This window comes from Narcine bancroftii, chromosome 2 (genome assembly GCF_036971445.1).
Source record: "Narcine bancroftii isolate sNarBan1 chromosome 2, sNarBan1.hap1, whole genome shotgun sequence".
NCBI classification, from domain to species: Eukaryota; Metazoa; Chordata; class Chondrichthyes; order Torpediniformes; family Narcinidae; genus Narcine; species Narcine bancroftii.
Genome location: NC_091470.1, coordinates 171,212,237 through 171,229,858, shown reverse-complemented (window position 1 = coordinate 171,229,858; position 17,622 = coordinate 171,212,237). Strand labels below are relative to the sequence as shown.

Below are 17,622 nucleotides of genomic sequence, written 5' to 3'. Positions count from 1 at the left end.
CCAAACTTAAACTGCAAGTTTATCCCTCCGCAACCAAACTTAAACTGCAAGTTTATCCCTCCGCAACCTAACTTAAACTGCAAGTTTATCCCTCCGCAACCTAACTTAAACTGCAAGTTTATCCCTCCGCAACCTAACTTAAACTGCAAGTTTATCCCTCCGCAACCAAACTTAAACTGCAAGTGTATCCATCCGCAACCAAACTTAAACTGCAAATGTATCCATCCACAACCAAACTAAACTGTGTGTTTATCCTCCGCAATCAAACTTAAACTGCAAGTTTATCCCTCCGCAACCAAACTTAAACTGCAAGTTTATCCTCCACAATCAAACTTAAACTGCAAGTGTATCCCTCCGCAACCAAACTTAAACTGCAAGTGTATCCCTCCGCAACCAAACTTAAACTGCAAGTTTATCCCTCCGCAACCAAACTTAAACTGTAAGTTTATCCCTCTGCAACCTAATTTAAACTGCAAGTTTATCCCTCCGCAACCTAACTTAAACTGCAAGTTTATCCTCCGCAATCAAACTTAAACTGCAAGTTTATCCCTCCGCAACCTAACTTAAACTGCAAGTTTATCCCTCCGCAACCTAACTTAAACTGCAAGTTTATCCCTCCGCAACCAAACTTAAACTGCAAGTGTATCCATCCACAACCAAACTTAAACTGCAAATGTATCCATCCGCAACTAAACTTAAACTGCGCGTTTATCCTCCGCAATCAAACTTAAACTGCAAGTTTATCCCTCCGCAACCAAACTTAAACTGCAAGTTTATCCTCCACAATCAAACTTAAACTGCAAGTTTATCCCTCCGCAACCAAACTTAAACTGCAAATGTATCCATCCGCAACCAAACTTAAACTGCAAGTTTATCCCTCCACAACCAAACTTAAACTGCGCGTTTATCCTCCGCAATCAAACTTAAACTGCGAGTTTATCCCTCCGCAACCAAACTTAAACTGCAAGTTTATCCCTCCGCAACCAAACTTAAACTGCAAGTTTATCCCTCCGCAACCAATCTTAAACTGCAAGTTTATCCCTCCGCAACTAAACTTAAACTGCATGTGTATCCATCCACAACCAAACTTAAGCTGCAAGTGTATCCCTCCGCAACCAAACTTAAGCTGCAAGTGTATCCATCCCCAGTCATTTTCTGATTCATTTTATAATGGTTACAGGGTGGGTCCATTTTTAAGTTTATTCCTTTTGGAATGAAAATTTTCATTCAATGTTCTTTCAGAAATTAGTGTTTTTTGGTGGTGATTGTCCATGTAACTTAACTCTGCAACTGCCATGTTCAGATTGATGGCTTTGGTTCTTCAGCTAAGATGCACTTTGTTTGGGGGGTGGAACTCCCCAAGAATTAATTGACAAATGACCAATTGCAAGGTGTTGCTGTTAAACTTAGCAAATTATTCTATCTCTTTGTCTCTGCTATGGGGTAAATGGATATTGTCAGAGAAATTTTTTCCTATTTCATTCTTTTTCCTAATTTTCTTTTCCAATTATTTTTTGTTATAAATATCCATCCTCTTGATAAAGATCTGTATTGATAGACTTGAGATGGTTTCTAAAATTAATAATTAATTCAATTTGAAAGCAACATGAATTTTAAACATAGAAAATAGTAGAATGGCTGCATCCTTAAAACTTCAATATATTTGTTGTCCAATTTGGAAAGATTAGATTAATTTAATCATCTTAAAATCAGCAGATTTTCTCTGATTGAACATCAGAGTTGGTAACAGAATTGATTTTTCAGAATTCATCTCTTTAAAGTTAACACCTGTGTTAACCAGTTTTGTAACTATTTAAACTCTGTACAAAACCAGTTTTATAACCAAATTTATTTTTTGGTTCAGCCCATTAGTTATAATAAACCTTTTGCAAAGATAAGCTACATATTAATTTTGACTCAATATGCTTATGAAAGGGAGGAAAACAATCAATTGAACTTTTTCATTGCAAGTAATCGGCCAGTCCGTCATAAAGTAAAGGAGTCTTGGAGGGAATGCTGAGTATGTAATTAGCAGAGTTCTATGTTGTCTTTCCTTGCTGTTGTTAATGGTAATCCTGTTTTCTTTTCCTTCTCATTCCTGCTTACTCCATCTATTTTTGCTTTTTTTTTCTTTTAATTCATTGACCTGTTATGGAATTCATGAAAAACTGTTTTACATATTTTCCTCTCCGTTATGTGTTCCATGTGCTAGTTTTTGTGTCCGCACCCTCATTATCCTCACCTGTTGTACCTCAAATCCCAGCAGCAGCTGCCCAGTCAAGTTGCAGATCACGCACCGGTTTTTGGAACTGTGGAAAATGCTCATGTTGCACCAAATGTGGACTTCAAACAAGGTTTGTTCATTTCTGTACTGATCTATTCCTTGAATGTTTCATTTGGTAATTTGGGGGAATTTTAGTGATTGTGAGTGTTGTGAATATCAAACATCTGGTGGGAGAATTAAATGGAAAGTTCACTTTGCAGATTGTTTTCTGGTCAGGTAACTGCCAAGAGGTATATCTCCACATGAAATCTTCATGTGCATAGATTGAGTTTTTAAGTCTAGTTGTGAAGTAGTTTAATAGTTTAATTTGCATTTCAGATTGAACAAACTTCATCTGTCACTTTGAAGGCTCAGTTTCACAATGCTAAGCCATTAAATATCTATTGCCTTTGGGTATGGGTGTGTATTAGCAGTTAGTTTCTTTTGAGCTTGATCACAGTTATACATGTGAGAAATTACTAAAAGGAACCATGGAAGGCACGTCCATTATTGTGGAGTAATAATTCCAAGATGTTAGCACTTCAGTGGCTGCTCCCAGTGAAATAGCATCAACTATTAGCCTTAATTGTGTTTCAAGTTTAACACAGAAAGGAATATGTTGCTAACAAATTATAGACCTGCCTGATATTAGTTTATACAATGCTTATGACAGATTTCTTCAGAAAATGAAAATTGCCCATTTTGTTCCATTTAAGAGAGAGCCATATTCATTTCTTTTGACTAAACTATTTAGGTAGTATCCCATTAAACGGACTATTATGGGCGAATAAGTACAGTGGTGTGACAGGAAAAAAAAGATAAATATTACCTGACCAAGAAAAACAGCTTAACAAAGTTATTTTAGTTGAGACATTATTACTGCCCCTTTCTCCAGGGACTCTTAATTTACAAGGTATTTTGAGGGATTTGGAATCTCAAGTTCCAGTTTTGCCCACAAAACGATTGAAAATATTGGGTATGAAATATAATGGTGTGATTGAATAGGGTTGAATTAACTGCCTGTGTTACATTTGTGACCAGTCTTGTTTGATCTAGATTCTTGATTTTGGCTGAGCATTTAAAATTTTCAAATGAAATTTCTTATGAATTTAAAATTGGATTCGCCATTCTTTCAATTTAAGCAATATAAATGATGGAATGCAAAATTTAAAAAAAATTAGCAGTTTTAATAAAAGCAGATTTGAATTCAAAATAATGATCTTGGAACCCAACAGTTTCTAGTGATGCTGGGGTTGTTCATGCAGTAAGGAAACAGATTTTCTTTAATCTGAGGCTTACTACCAAAGAAATGAAAACCAAATGAAATATAGTCAGTCTTCGAAAAAATTTGGATATCTTGATTTATTTTCAACACAGATACAAGTAGTTTATTGAACATTTGGTTGGATTGGAGTATTTTTAATTGATTGTTTTAAACGTACAAAATTATATATGCAGTAGTTTCATGACCAGTAAACTTGGATACAAAAAGTAGAAATTCCTATTAGAATTTGAGGCGTAATACATGCCATAAAATGTTTCTATTTATTTCAGTGGAGCGAACTGAAGCTGCTAACACCAAACTGAAACCAGGTATGGAACTAATATTAAGAACTTGCTACAATACAAAATAATGACTCTATTGCAACCTTGGTACGACTTCGGTCCAACCCAAGTGTGCACTCCGAAGAAAAGAATATTTAACTGAGCTGATTATGCAATAATAAGTGGCAGGTTTTTTTTCCTGCCTATTGCATGATAAAAATAGAATATCCCCTTGTTCAGCGCTTCATTGTGATCCATTTCAATAAGCTAGAATTGAAAGCGCGGATTTTTTAAACTCTTATTTTGCGCCTTTATTTTGGAAATGGGATCACAAGTCCTTTTGATCCACTGGTTCAAATTTTGCTTTCTGATATGAACATGAAACACTGCAGCTCAGGAACAGACCCTTTGGCCCACTATGTCCATGATGCTAATCTAAACTAATCCCACCTTCTGCCTGCTCAAGCCTCTGAAATATTTCTACTGGATCTGCTTCTAGCACTTCCTTTGGCAAATCAACGCAGACACATACCATACTCTCGCATTTAAAACAGAACTTGCCTTGAAAATCTGCATGGCTTCCCCACTCTCCTATTTAATGTTTTCCCTAATGTTTGGCCTCTCCATCTGCTCATGTGTTTCAATCCGAGCGAAAACATGGTTGGCAATTCAGAATGTAATGAGTTCAAGTTCGCTGCTGATTCAAAGATAGGTATGGGAAGGTGCAGAATGTCCAAAATGGCATGCAGATCGAAAAATTGAGAAAGGGGGTGGCAAATGGAACGCTGTGCACGTTCTTAGGAAGAAAACTATGCATTGTCTATGGCGAGAAAACAATGAACGTTTGTGGACAGAGATATTATTGTGAGCAAGTACAGAAAATGCAGAGAGAGAATATGCAGATATTGCAAACATTTAAATAGACAGCGGGTCTGTTTACTTCTGAGATATGGAAGGGTTGGTGCTTAAGAACATCTTGGGAGTCATTCATTCAGAATCATAGTTTATTGTCACGACCATGTCATGAAACTCGTTGTTTTACCAGCCGCAGCTCATTAAGATAAACAGCCTCACAAAATAAATAAAGATAGTTCACTGTCCGTTCACAAATAGTGAGGGGGAAGAAACTGTTCTTGTGCAGCTGGGTGTTCGCCTGAAGGTACCTGTTTCCCGACGGTAGCAGAGTAAAGAGGGCATGGCCTCTATGGTGGTGGGGGGTCTTTGAGGATAGAAGCTGCTTTCTTAAGATGCCGCCTCTTGTCGATGTCCTCAATGGAGTGAAGATCGGTGCCCGTGATGTCGCAGGCCAAATTAACAACCTACTGTGTTTTCTTCTCCTGAGTATTGGCACCTTCAAACCAGGCAGGGATGCAGCCACCAGAATGCTCTCCACGATACACCTGTAGAAGTTTTTGCGAGTGGCGACGTGCCGAATCTCCTCAAACTACTCACAAAGTATAGCCTCTGGCGAGCCACCTGTGATTGCATCAGGATTTTGCAAGACCCCCATTTGGAGGACTGCATTTTTAGTTTCTGGACAAGAAATTGACTTTGAGTGTGGCCGAGTGCTTTTTCATGTTGTCACCTGGGGAAATTATTAAGAAGAAATTGTTCGGACAGAATTTTGATACTATTACAGGTTTAAAAATACTCACTTTCCGAAAATCCACTTTTACAAATAAACCTGTGTTCACTCTCCAAAAGAAATTTGAATGGGTTTTCACTTATACAAAAATAGCCTTCAATAGTAGTGAATGGATCTTCACTTTTTGTCATTTTTGCTTTTGAACGGTTTCATAGGAACGCTCTGCTTTCGTCCAGCTGGGTGTACCTGTACCTCAAGTTGGATAATTCAAATCATGGGAGCATTGTCTCACGATGAGATGTCTTTCACCTCATAAATTTATGAATTCTCTCTCTCTGGGCTGCAGATACTCAGTGGATGTTTATTTGTTCATGTGATCAGTACATTATTGATCAAAGGATAAGGAGATGTGGAGAACAGGTAGGAAAGTGGACAGAGTTTGCCACTTTTTAATGAGTGGCCTCTTCTACCTTTACAGTCCATCAATCCTGTCGTTGATGATCTTCCCTTCAGCTAAATAATACTGAAGCTTGCTTAACTTCTCCACTTAACGCACCTCTTTTTAGAACTTCACCAGATGTGACATATTAGGTGGGATGTTTACAAGCTTAGACAATTTACTTTATTACACTCCAGTCGAGTACCAGCAGATCACTTATTATGTTGAAGAAACAACACATATACACATCAATGAGTGTGGAGAGACACTCAGTGCACCTTAAAGAAATGCTAGTTTTATTAAGTGTTCCTTGGAAATGCATACACTACTGCTTAAAAAATCATCTAATGTTATGATTTGCTTTGCCTGGCTGCTTTTGAAGTACTGGTAGCATCTAATTCTCTTCAAATTGTAATAGCTTTTCTCGAGCTTAATATCACAGTGTCTCCCAACTTGCAGGAAATCCTGGACCATTAGAGCCTTAGTTCAAGTGATGCAAAAGAAAGATGCATGTTAAAACAAGTAAATTGTGTTTTGGATACAGCCTGGAATGCAAAGATTGCAGTGCTTCCTCATTTCTACTTGAGGCTAATTAATAATCATATTATTATGCTTTAGCCAGTAACTTACCAAATGCGTTTGCTTATAGATTACCTTTAAAGAGAAGACACGAACCTGTTAGAACACTTCATTTATAATAATCATTATTGCAACCCAAGAAATGACTTGTGCAGGTTACTTTTAAAGAATTTTGATGGATGACATGACCATTAAATTCCCTTTCAAACCTTTGTATTGTAAATCTTAACCTCTGTTAAAAATGTAGTTCACACGACATTAAGAATGGTGTTGTTAATTGAAGAATTTTCTAAAATTAAATTATTTCTTCCTCCTGTGCTCTAAATGCAGTTTCATCAGAATTAATAATTGAGAATTGAGTTTTATTCATGCTAGCTATGTTTCTGTCAGGTTTTTAGAAAGGGATTCTGTGAGTGACTTCTTATGTTTTTAGCAAATTTGTAATATGTGTTATATTAAGATGTGAATTTTATGTAGACAAATGAAATGCTTACTGAAATAGACTTCCCTTTTTTGTTCACACAGAAGAAAAACCAAAGCAGGAACCACCAGTGAAAAGTTCTATCACAGATGTCGGAACTGAAAGTGTTGAAGAAAAGAAGGATATTGATGGAGAACCTTCTGATCCAGTTCCTTTACAGGAGGAGGAGGAGGAGGGAGAGGAAGAGGAGGAGGAGGAGGAGGAGGGAGGAGAAGAAGAAGAAGAGGAGAAGGTGGAGGAGGAAGAGGAGGTGGTGGAGGTAGAGGAGGCTGTGGTGGTGGAACATTTGTCTAGTAATGCTGTTTTCCCAACTATGGATTCTATTGAAGAATCTGCAACATCAATTTCCAACGAGGAGAAACTTGCACCGAACATAAATTTGCACATGGAGGTGGAAGATGATAAACAAATAGAGCAGGACATCGAAGATTTACCCGAAGAAACAATTGTTGCTCCTTTTAATGAAACCGTGGTATCTTGTACTGTTACCACAGCTGAAGAAGTGAATGGCATTGCATGCCAGGAAATAACACAAAACACCTTAGAAGATGTTTCACAAGACCTTCCTTTGTCTACTAATATAGAGATTGCAGATAATATTAGGACAGAAACAGAGGCAGAGACAACACTTTCTCCTGTGGCTTATTCTTCCAGTCCGGAGGTTGCACCAGAGGAAGAGGACAGTGAGGAAGCTCCTGTTAATGATGACAAAGATGAAGACGTGGAAAGCAAGGAATCTGTGGAAATTGAGGAGAAAGAGGTAGAAGAAGATGAATCACAACAATTAAATTCCAAAAGAAGTCCCGAGATTGTGCATGGTAGGTTTTCATTAAATAAAATTGTGTGTGTGTTATTAGGCCTTAATGTTTAAATTATTTTATTGTGAATCATGGAAAATATTTATTTTCCAGCTTTAGGAATGGTTTGGTATTTTCTTCATCATATTATGTTTGTGTATTCCCAGTTGAAAATGTTTTGGAACCATTTTTGCTCAGGTACTTTGTCAGTGCCATGCCAAACGTCATACAGTCTTAGTTTTGCTTTCAGTCTCCCATCCATCCAGTTGGTACCACGGTGAACCAATTAAAGTCTTTGCGATCCTGATTCCAGAATTATTTTTATTCCCCATTCGAAGAGAAAACAAATACAAAACTGGCTATATATCAATTGATTTCTAATACAAGGAACTATAGTAAAGCCTATGGGGATTAGTGGATGCTTGATGTGAATAGGCAGTTTGCTTGTGATTGCGTGTTGTGTGGATTGGCGAACTGACCACTCGGAGTGCCAAATTTAAATGTTAAATTTTTTTTTAACCTATTTCTGCAATTTTCTTTTTCCCAGTTGCTTGAGGCTACCAGTTGCTTGGAATCTGGATAACAGGGATTTTATTTTCATAAAATTGGAAGGTTGTCTCACTATTTCAGTTTATCTAATCAGAAGTGAGCATGTAGATCACAGAGGGTCCTGGTTCCGTGCTTAATGTATCCTGAGTTAACTTAGTGTGCTCTCTGGGTGAGGATTAAAAATTAAACTCAATATGCCTTTGTTGGAGGGGAGGAAATGGGCAATGGTTCTTTAATAATTACATACAACTTTTTTCAGAGGATGTGTGACCATAGAATTAGGTCATTCCTTGTGTCCGAATTTTCTCCTGATTATTTCTGCTCAGTTTCTTGGATAATAATGATTACAATTTACCTTTAACAATTGCCAAAGATTTTAGTTCTTTTCAGATTGAAAGATATTTTAAGATGATGATGTTCATGTCTCATAGGGCATTTTAAGATGATGATGTTCATGTCTCATAGGGCATTTTAAGATGATGATGTTCATGTCTCATAGGGCATTTTAAGATGATGATGTTCATGTCTCATAGGGCATTTGGTCTCCTGAGAGTTTTGTCTATTTTCTGAACTAACCAACTTTGAGAGTTTGTTCTTGAGTGAAGAACATCCAACTGTGTCAGATAAATATCACAATAGAATTTTTGAGATCTCACTGCAGTGTCATAATTTGAGTATACATGGTAATATAACAGGTGAACCATGCTGATCTTGTATTTGTCTAATAGTCATGAAGCTTTACTTATTTAAAGAAGGTAGTCTATAAGGAACACTGATGTAAAAGATTAAAGCTATTAGTGAGTCAATAATTTTATATGACAAGACTTTACTTTGACCCAAAAATAATTGTGTATATGGCTATACTTAATCAAAATTCAAAGACGAAGCTAACTCCTAGAATCCATAATTAGAGTTTAAAAACGTGACGACTGATGCACCATGAAAAAAAAATTTGGAAATCTGCTGAAAGTTGTGGAGGAAGAGAGTGGGGATCTAAATTTGTAATATCTTGCAAAGATGGGTCTCAGATTTTGTAAGAGTGCAAAAATTACAGTACAACTCCAATTATCTGAAATGGTCGGAACCGAGCCCATTTTAGATAAACGATATTTTAGGATAACTGGTCACTTTTTAAAAACAGCCCAGTAGCAACAGCAAATCAATTGTAACAATGTTTAAACAACAACAAACAACAAGGGAAAAGCTTTTTTAAGCATTAAATAATGTTTAATTCTCACAAAAAAACAACCTGAACAAAATAAGATAAGATAACAACAATAAGATAACAAAATAAGATAACAACACCAAAAACTCAAATTTCAACTCAGAGATTTTCCAGAATTCTAAAATATATTCAGCCTGTGACATCAGTTTGGCTCTGAAAAAATTTGGATAACTGAGGATTTCTAATTGCTTCAGATATCCCCATTTATCCATAGTATTTCGGAGGCAAAATGATGTCATTTCAGCTTTGAAATTTTCCAGACAAATGAGGATTCCTGATTTTTCTGAAGTCCTCAATTATCCGGAAAAAATTTTAGAGCCTAACAGAGGTCACTTCCACGTCCAAAAAATTTCAGATCATCCGATTTTGAATAATCAGAGTTGTATTGTAGTAAAGTATGAGAAACTCATACAGCTCCATGCTTTGTCATGAGTATTTTTGAACAGCCCAAAAGAGAGCTAAATTTTACAATGTGTACACTTATGTTTAATATTGTGAAGGATTTTATAGGATGAATAGGAAAATAATTTTTTTTATATTTGAAAGTTAGTAGTGATTTAATTAATTTTACATTTTACTCCTATGAAAGAAGTTGGGAGAATCTTTTTGTTTGGGGTGTTAATACTTTGTCACAGTTTGTCCTTGAGCCTTCCTTTAATGGAAAATGGATTGATAGGGAACAAGCCAATAAAATTAGTAAAGAGCTGGAAAAGATGATGCTTTATGGCTGTCTTCTTGTAAGCTTGTATTATCGTATGGTACTGTACTGAATCACAGAAAGAAATAAGAGCATTTTGAATGACAAACTACCACTATAAATCTGATGTCAAGCTAAAGATAATGACCATCAGTTTGGTCATGGAAATAGGATCCTCAGTCTACAAGTATGTACTATTTTATTCTCTCCACTTTCCCATCAACTCCCCCATTTTTGATTCACTCGTCTGCACATATAGGTCAGATGCCAACCTATCTTTTTGGGTTGTGGGACAAACCAGAGCAACCAGAAGAACTGCACACAGTCACAGGGAAACTCTGCACAGACAACGCTTGAGGCTAAAACGGAACCTGGGTTGCTGGAGGCAACATTGTGTCATCAACTTTTTTTGAAATAACCACACATGCATACTCATACATTTGAACACACTTGTGTATGTAGTTTCCAGTTGTGTGATTTTTTTTTCAATTGAAGTTGGTATTCATAATCACTGAAGGGAGATAACCTTGTATTGAAGTTGACTTTTCTCATCAGCAATACCTTTGACAATTTATTCCCCATTCGAAGAGAAAACAAATACAAAACTGGCTATATATCAATTGATTTCTAATACAAGGAACTATAGTAAAGCCTATGGGGATTAGTGGATGCTTGATGTGAATAGGCAGTTTGCTTGTGATTGCGTGTTGTGTGGATTGGCGAACTGACCACTCGGAGTGCCAAATTTAAATGTTAAATTTTTTTTTAACCTATTTCTGCAATTTTCTTTTTCCCAGTTGCTTGAGGCTACCAGTTGCTTGGAATCTGGATAACAGGGATTTTATTTTCATAAAATTGGAAGGTTGTCTCACTATTTCAGTTTATCTAATCAGAAGTGAGCATGTAGATCACAGAGGGTCCTGGTTCCGTGCTTAATGTATCCTGAGTTAACTTAGTGTGCTCTCTGGGTGAGGATTAAAAATTAAACTCAATATGCCTTTGTTGGAGGGGAGGAAATGGGCAATGGTTCTTTAATAATTACATACAACTTATTGATCGAGCAATTATTTATGCTGTTTATTACTCAATATCACCATTTTGCACATGAAAGGAAAATGGCTGCAGACGAATACCATGTTGCACTGCAAGCCCGTTCCTCATTCACTGGCTGATTTTGTCCTACTTTGTTTTCTACTGCTTAAAAACTTCAATAAAAATATTTTGCTTTATTATTTCACTGAACAGGAGCTCTTATTTCTTACCATTGTATAGTTTCTTATGTAATGTTGAAAGCTGTGCCAAATTTTCATCTAAAGACATACATCTGAGATCATTGTCTTTTTTTTACTGGCACCTTCCAGTATGAAGAAAAATAAGTTAATATTATCAGGGACCCAGAAAGGCCCAAAATGCTATGGATCATTGTTTGTCTTTTGTGTTATCGTTTTCTTCATCCCAAAAACTGAGCTTTATCAGAACCAATAATTTCCTGCATAACATCTGGCTCACTTTGCGATTCTTCTAGTCTATGAAGCACTGGGGAAACCTCACTTGGAGTCCAGTGTAAAGTATTGGGTGCCGTATTTGAGAAAAGACATGCTGGTATTGTAGGGGGTTCAGAGAAGATTTACTAGAACGATACCAGGAATATGAGGAACGACTGCCAGCTCTTGTACTGTACTCAGCAGAGGACAGAAGGTTGAAGGGGAACCACATTTTGAAGACACGGCAAGGATGTTTCTCATGGTCGGGAATTATAGGAGAAGAGGACATAATTTCAGGAGAAAAGAGCATCAATTTAAAACAGATGCAGAAAATTTTCTTCAGTCAGATGGTTGTGAGTCTGTGGAACTCGTTGCTCCAGGCAATTGGGTATATTTTTTTGATTAGTCTTGGGTTTCATGGAGAAAGTCTTGCAGTGGGGCTGAGTGGGAGGTAAGATCAGCTCATGATTAGAATGGTGGAGCGGTCTCGATGGGCCGACCTCTGCTCCTATATTTTGTGATCTTGTAATAGGGAGTGTAGGAATCTACTTCCAGTGAGCGCAGTGTCAAAGCATTGGAATTTCTGAGTCATCAGATAAAAGATGATCAGAGTTCAACTGCAGTAAATTGTTAAGAGATGGCAGTGACTGGAGGATATTGATCGAGCAATTAATAAGCCAAAACTGAAAGATTATTCTATTGTGGGAGTTGGAACATAATATAGGATTTGGCTGCCTCGTGAATGCTAAGAAATGTCACCAGGCAAAGGTGAAAGAGAATGTAAACCCTGCCGTAGGTAAAATTGGAATAAAATGTAATCCTTATGCAGATGTGGAAGCGAAGGAATCTTTATTCAGATAGTGCTTTGTAATCAATTTTTAATTGGTTTTGGGAGTGATGTGTTTCTGGGCATTCCCAATCTGAATATAATTGCTCACTTAAAGTTTAAAAAAAAAACTAGAGAGTAACGTAGAAAATTATAGAACAGACAAAGTGTGGGAAAGAAACATGTGACTCTGTAATGGAAGATTTAAACCGTGTTTTTTTTACTTTTGCAGCCTTTGCTTCTGCAAGGCTGAGAACCTGCTTGTTTTTTAGAACCAGCAGACATCAGCTAAATTCCATCGAGGGGCCAGAGATGCTGTTATCTGATGAAAGGACATCTGTGTACCGAGAACATTTAATCTTCCTGCTTGTTTTGGTCACAGACTGTCAGAGGCCTAGCCTTGATGCAAAATAAACCATTGTATTCAAAGTGATAATCTGAAAATTATGTTATTCGATAGAAGCCTAAGCATGCTAGCTTGCTCGCTTATCTTTCTTCTTGTGCTGGGAGTGGGTGCTTGGCTGGGCAGTTTTTGGGTAATATAAGCCATGGTCCCACTGCTGGAGTTTGAGACTCTCCGAGAGGTGGCAACATCTCTCAGCAAGAAGAAGAACTTCTAGAGTCCAGCCAACATCCCGGTCGGGGGAGGTGGAGAAGCTGCTACCGGCGCCCTGACAAACCTACTACAAGTGTGCTGTCGTTGCCTCGCTTCGGCAGTTGGGACCAGTCGAGGCGTTGATAAGTATAGTTGGGAAGGGCTAGCATATTGTAGTTTGAAATCAGCTTTTAAATTTGTAATAAACATTTGTATAAACTGAAGTGCTCTCGGTGTGTGTGTCTATTTTCTTTCAGTAGCTCAAACACTGTGACCAATCTAAAACAAACAAAATGAGAGGTATAAGTTTACCCAGGGTCACTAATTTGTTTCCTGGTGTAATGTATGATTTTCTAATTAATGGATTTATTGCTAGTTTCTGTGTCCCAGATACCATTGCTGTAGAGGCAGATATTACTGAATCCATAATATGTTGACTAATTATGGTAGTCCAGTGGGTAGTTCACATGGGTGGTTGAAATCATGATTCAATATAAGAAGAATTATCAAAACTGCAAGATATTCACAAAGAAAAGCAAAATGTATTATATTTTGAGCAAGGTCTTGCCTGGAAAAGGGGTGGCACGGTTACCATGGCGGCCATTACAATGCCTTTACAGCAAATCCTGCGCTGTCTGTAAGGAGTCTGTATGTTCTCCTCGTGTCTGCGTGGGTTTTCCCCGGGGACTCCGGTTTCCTCCCACTGTTTGAGACATATCGGGGTTGTAAGTTAAATGGTGTATTTGGACAGCACAAAAGGGCACGTTACTGTGCTGAATGTCTAAATTAAAATTAAGAAAACGAGGACCGTGTTGAATGTCTGTTGTTTCACGATCATTTTGTGAAATTGTTGGTCATATAATTTTCGTTCCTGGCACAGCAACATATAATTAGTATAAATGTTTCTTTTCTCCCTCAGCAGGGTCATTGTAATCCTGATAGTGAAATGGAATTATTGCCTGGTCAACAATTTTCTGTGTGATTATCACGTTTCCAATGCTACTAGTGATTGTGCAACTACACTTAGATGCTTCGTTGGAGAGATTTTTGTACCTTTCCAATAAACCAGAATTGAATTATACTTTATCATTATTTTCTGTGATCAAGTAGAACTTGCAGCCAACAAAGGCAATTGTGTTAAAGAATAGTAGTGGTAACTCGTGTGCAATAAATTTGATTGGATGAAAGTTTCCATTTTATATTCACAGATACCACATTGTTCAAATTATGATGTGTTTTGCAAATGACTAAAATTATGCAATAGCCATCAGATATTGTGGAGTTTGGGAGGAGTCACGTGATGGAGTAGTGGCCGGACGGTGAACTCCAGCCCTCTCCAGAAAAGTCGGGAAAAACAAGAGAAAATACAAAGGCACAGAAATAAAAGTTAAAGAAAAGTGAGTATAAAGGTGGAAAGAAGATGGCGACAAAAAAAGAAAAATCAAAATCAACGGTAAGAAGAGAGGAAGAGAAGACAACGGAGGAAGAAAGAGAAGGCCTTACCTGTCCGCTTCCTCAGGTCGGTAGAAATAGAACTACAACAATGGCTCGCAGAGCCGAGTAAAAGTGCGCAACCGCGCATGAAAAAAAACACACCGACGGGAGGGGGGACCAGCTGGGGAGTCGATCTCCACAGCCGGCAACGACAGCTGCAGAACACCTGCAGCAAGAAGAGACCACAGAAAACAATGAAAACAAGAAAGAAGAGAAGGAAAGGGCAACAAAGAAACAACAGATGGCCAACCCAGAGGAAGAAGAAAAGGAAGAATACAGTGAAATAGATGAAGGGAAAGGCAAGGTAAATGATATACTTTCTCTTGTTAAGGATACATGGAGTCATTTAAAGAATGGCAAACACAGGAATTCAATGATTTAAGAAGAAGAATAAATAACACAGAAGAGAAAGTGAATAAAATAGATATGACCTTAACAGAAATGGGGAAAAAAATGGACAAGATGGAAGAACGGGCAGTAGCAGCAGAAATGGAGGTAGTAGACTTAAAAAAGAAATTGGAGGAATCTAATAAAAAAACTAAAGAGACACAAGAACTACTAGCTCAAAAAATAGATATAATGGAAAATTATAACAGAAGAAATAACATAAAGATAGTGGGCCTTAAGGAAGATGAAGAAGGCAAGAATATGAGGGAGTTTATAAAAGAGTGGATCCCTAAGACCCTAGGATGTCCAGAACTACAGCAAGAAATGGAAATAGAAAGGGCACATAGAGCATTGGCCTCTAAACCACAACCACAACAAAAACCAAGATCTATTGTAGTAAAATTCCTAAGATATACTACAAGAGAAAAGGTTCTGGAGAAGACAATGGAAAAAGTAAGAGAGGGCAACAAACCACTGGAGTATAAAGGGCAAAAAATCTACATTTATCCAGATATAAGTTTTGAACTCCTAAAGAAGAGAAAAGAGTTCAATACAGCAAAGGCGATTTTATGGAAGAAAGGGTATAAATTTATACTGAAGCATCCAGCGGTATTGAAAATATTTATTCCAGGACAACAAAACAGACTATTCTCGGATCCAGAAGAAGCACGAAAATTTGCAGAACAATTACAAAAATAGACTGAGGGATGAAGACGGGTAATGAGAGTAAAAATGACCACGATTGATATGTATGCGGGTAAAGAGGTATAAGAGTGAATAGAAACAATGTGCATACGTGAATGTATCTGTAATTAGAGGAAAATATAGATAGTATAGACAAGAATTAATAAGGGAAGGTAATGGAATAGAGAGAATAAGGAGGGAATTAAAAGAGTGACCTTTGTGACATATGAAAAGTGAAATCTTTTCTGGGGGGGGCTGGGTGGGGGAAAATAGCAGTCACTGCAAAATCAGTTGACGCTTGCGAGTGGATTCGCAAATCCAAATGGAGAGGGGAGATGTGGTTGTCCGACAAGGGATAAAGGACAACTCAGGAGGGGAAGGGGAGATTGGGGATAAAGAAGATAGAAATAGGAGAATAAGGAAAATGTTGGATGTTGTAGGAATGTTGTCTTATAAAGAGTTGAAAATAAGAAAACAGAAATGGAAAAGGAGGAAAGGTAATGATGGAAAAACGGAAAGAGAAGATAAACAAAATATAAAATGGCTACGCTGAACTATATGACTCTAAATATTAATGGAATACATAACCAAATTAAAAGGAAGAAACTACTAAATTTACTGAAAAAGGAAAAAATAGATATAGCATTTGTCCAAGAAACACACTTAACTGAATTGGAGCACAAGAAATTAAAGAGAGATTGGGTAGGACATGTAACAGCAGCATCGTATAATTCAAAAGCAAGAGGAGTGGCTATATTAATTAGCAAAAATGTGCCATTTAAAATAGAAGAGGAAATAATAGATCCAGCAGGGAGATATGTTATGATAAAATGTCAGATATATTCGGAGCTTTGGAATCTACTTAATATATATTCACCTAACGAAGAAGATCAAAAGTTTATGCAAGATATCTTTTTGAAGGTAGCTAATACGCAAGGGAACATACTAATAGGAGGGGATTTCAATCTGAATTTGGATCCAAATATGGATAAAACGGGGAAAAAAATTAACAGGAAGAACAAAGTAACCAAATTTATAATTAAATCAATGCAAGAAATGAAACTGGTGGATATATGGAGGAAACAAAACCCAAAAGAAAAGGAATACTCATACTACTCGACTAGACATAAAACATACTCAAGAATAGACCTATTTTTGTTATCAGCTAGTATGCAGGATAGAGTAAGAAAAACAGAATATAAAGCGAGAATGCTATCGGACCATTCACCCTTAATACTGACAGTAAAACTAGAGGACATCCCTCCAAGAATGTATAGATGGAGATTAAACCCCATGCTACTTAAAAGACGGGATTTTAGAGAATTTATTGAAAAACAATTAAAAATGTATTTTGAAGTAAATACGGAATCAGTGGAAGGTAACTTTATACTATGGGACGCAATGAAAGCATTCATTAGAGGGCAAATAATAAGTTATGTAACCAAGATGAAGAAGGACTATAATCAGGAAACAGAGCAGTTGGAAAGGGAAATAGTAAACATAGAAAAAAAAATAGCAATGAAGGAAGATACAACTGAAAGAAGAGAATTGGCGGATAAAAAAATAAAATATGAAACATTACAAACATATAAGGTAGAGAAGAATATAATGAAGACAAAACAGAAATATTATGAACTAGGTGAAAAAACACACAAAATCTTAGCATGGCAGCTTAAGACAAAGCAAACTAAGAAAATGGTATTGGCAACAAGGAAAAAAGACAAACAAATTACATATAATCCAAAAGAAATTAAGGAAAACTTTAGAGAATTCTATGAACAATTATACCGAACTGAAAACGAAGGGAAAGAAGGGAAAATAGATGAATTTTTGACTAAAATTGAACTACCAAAACTACAAATAGAGGAACAAAATAAATTAACAGAACCATTTGGAACAGTAGAAATACAAGAGATAATTAAAAAATTACCAAATAATAAGACACCAGGAGAGGATGGACTCCCAATAGAATTCTACAAAACATTTAAAGAC

At 36.8% G+C, this 17,622-nt stretch overlaps 1 protein-coding gene across 20 annotated transcripts in view; it reads left to right on the top strand.

The window, feature by feature from the left end:
• The window catches only part of eif4g3b (eukaryotic translation initiation factor 4 gamma, 3b), a 346,564-nt gene that overhangs the window by 209,981 nt on the left and 118,961 nt on the right, over positions 1-17,622 (top strand). For 18 of the 20 annotated variants that reach the window (XM_069919086.1, XM_069919084.1, XM_069919079.1 and 15 more), the window contains 3 exons: positions 2,264-2,354; positions 3,818-3,856; positions 6,937-7,710. In XM_069919086.1, the coding sequence (XP_069775187.1) occupies positions 2,264-2,354; positions 3,818-3,856; positions 6,937-7,710 (904 nt within the window). The remainder of the gene's footprint in view (positions 1-2,263; positions 2,355-3,817; positions 3,857-6,936; positions 7,711-17,622) is intronic. The other 2 variants (XM_069919085.1, XM_069919076.1) reach the window with 1 other exon arrangement.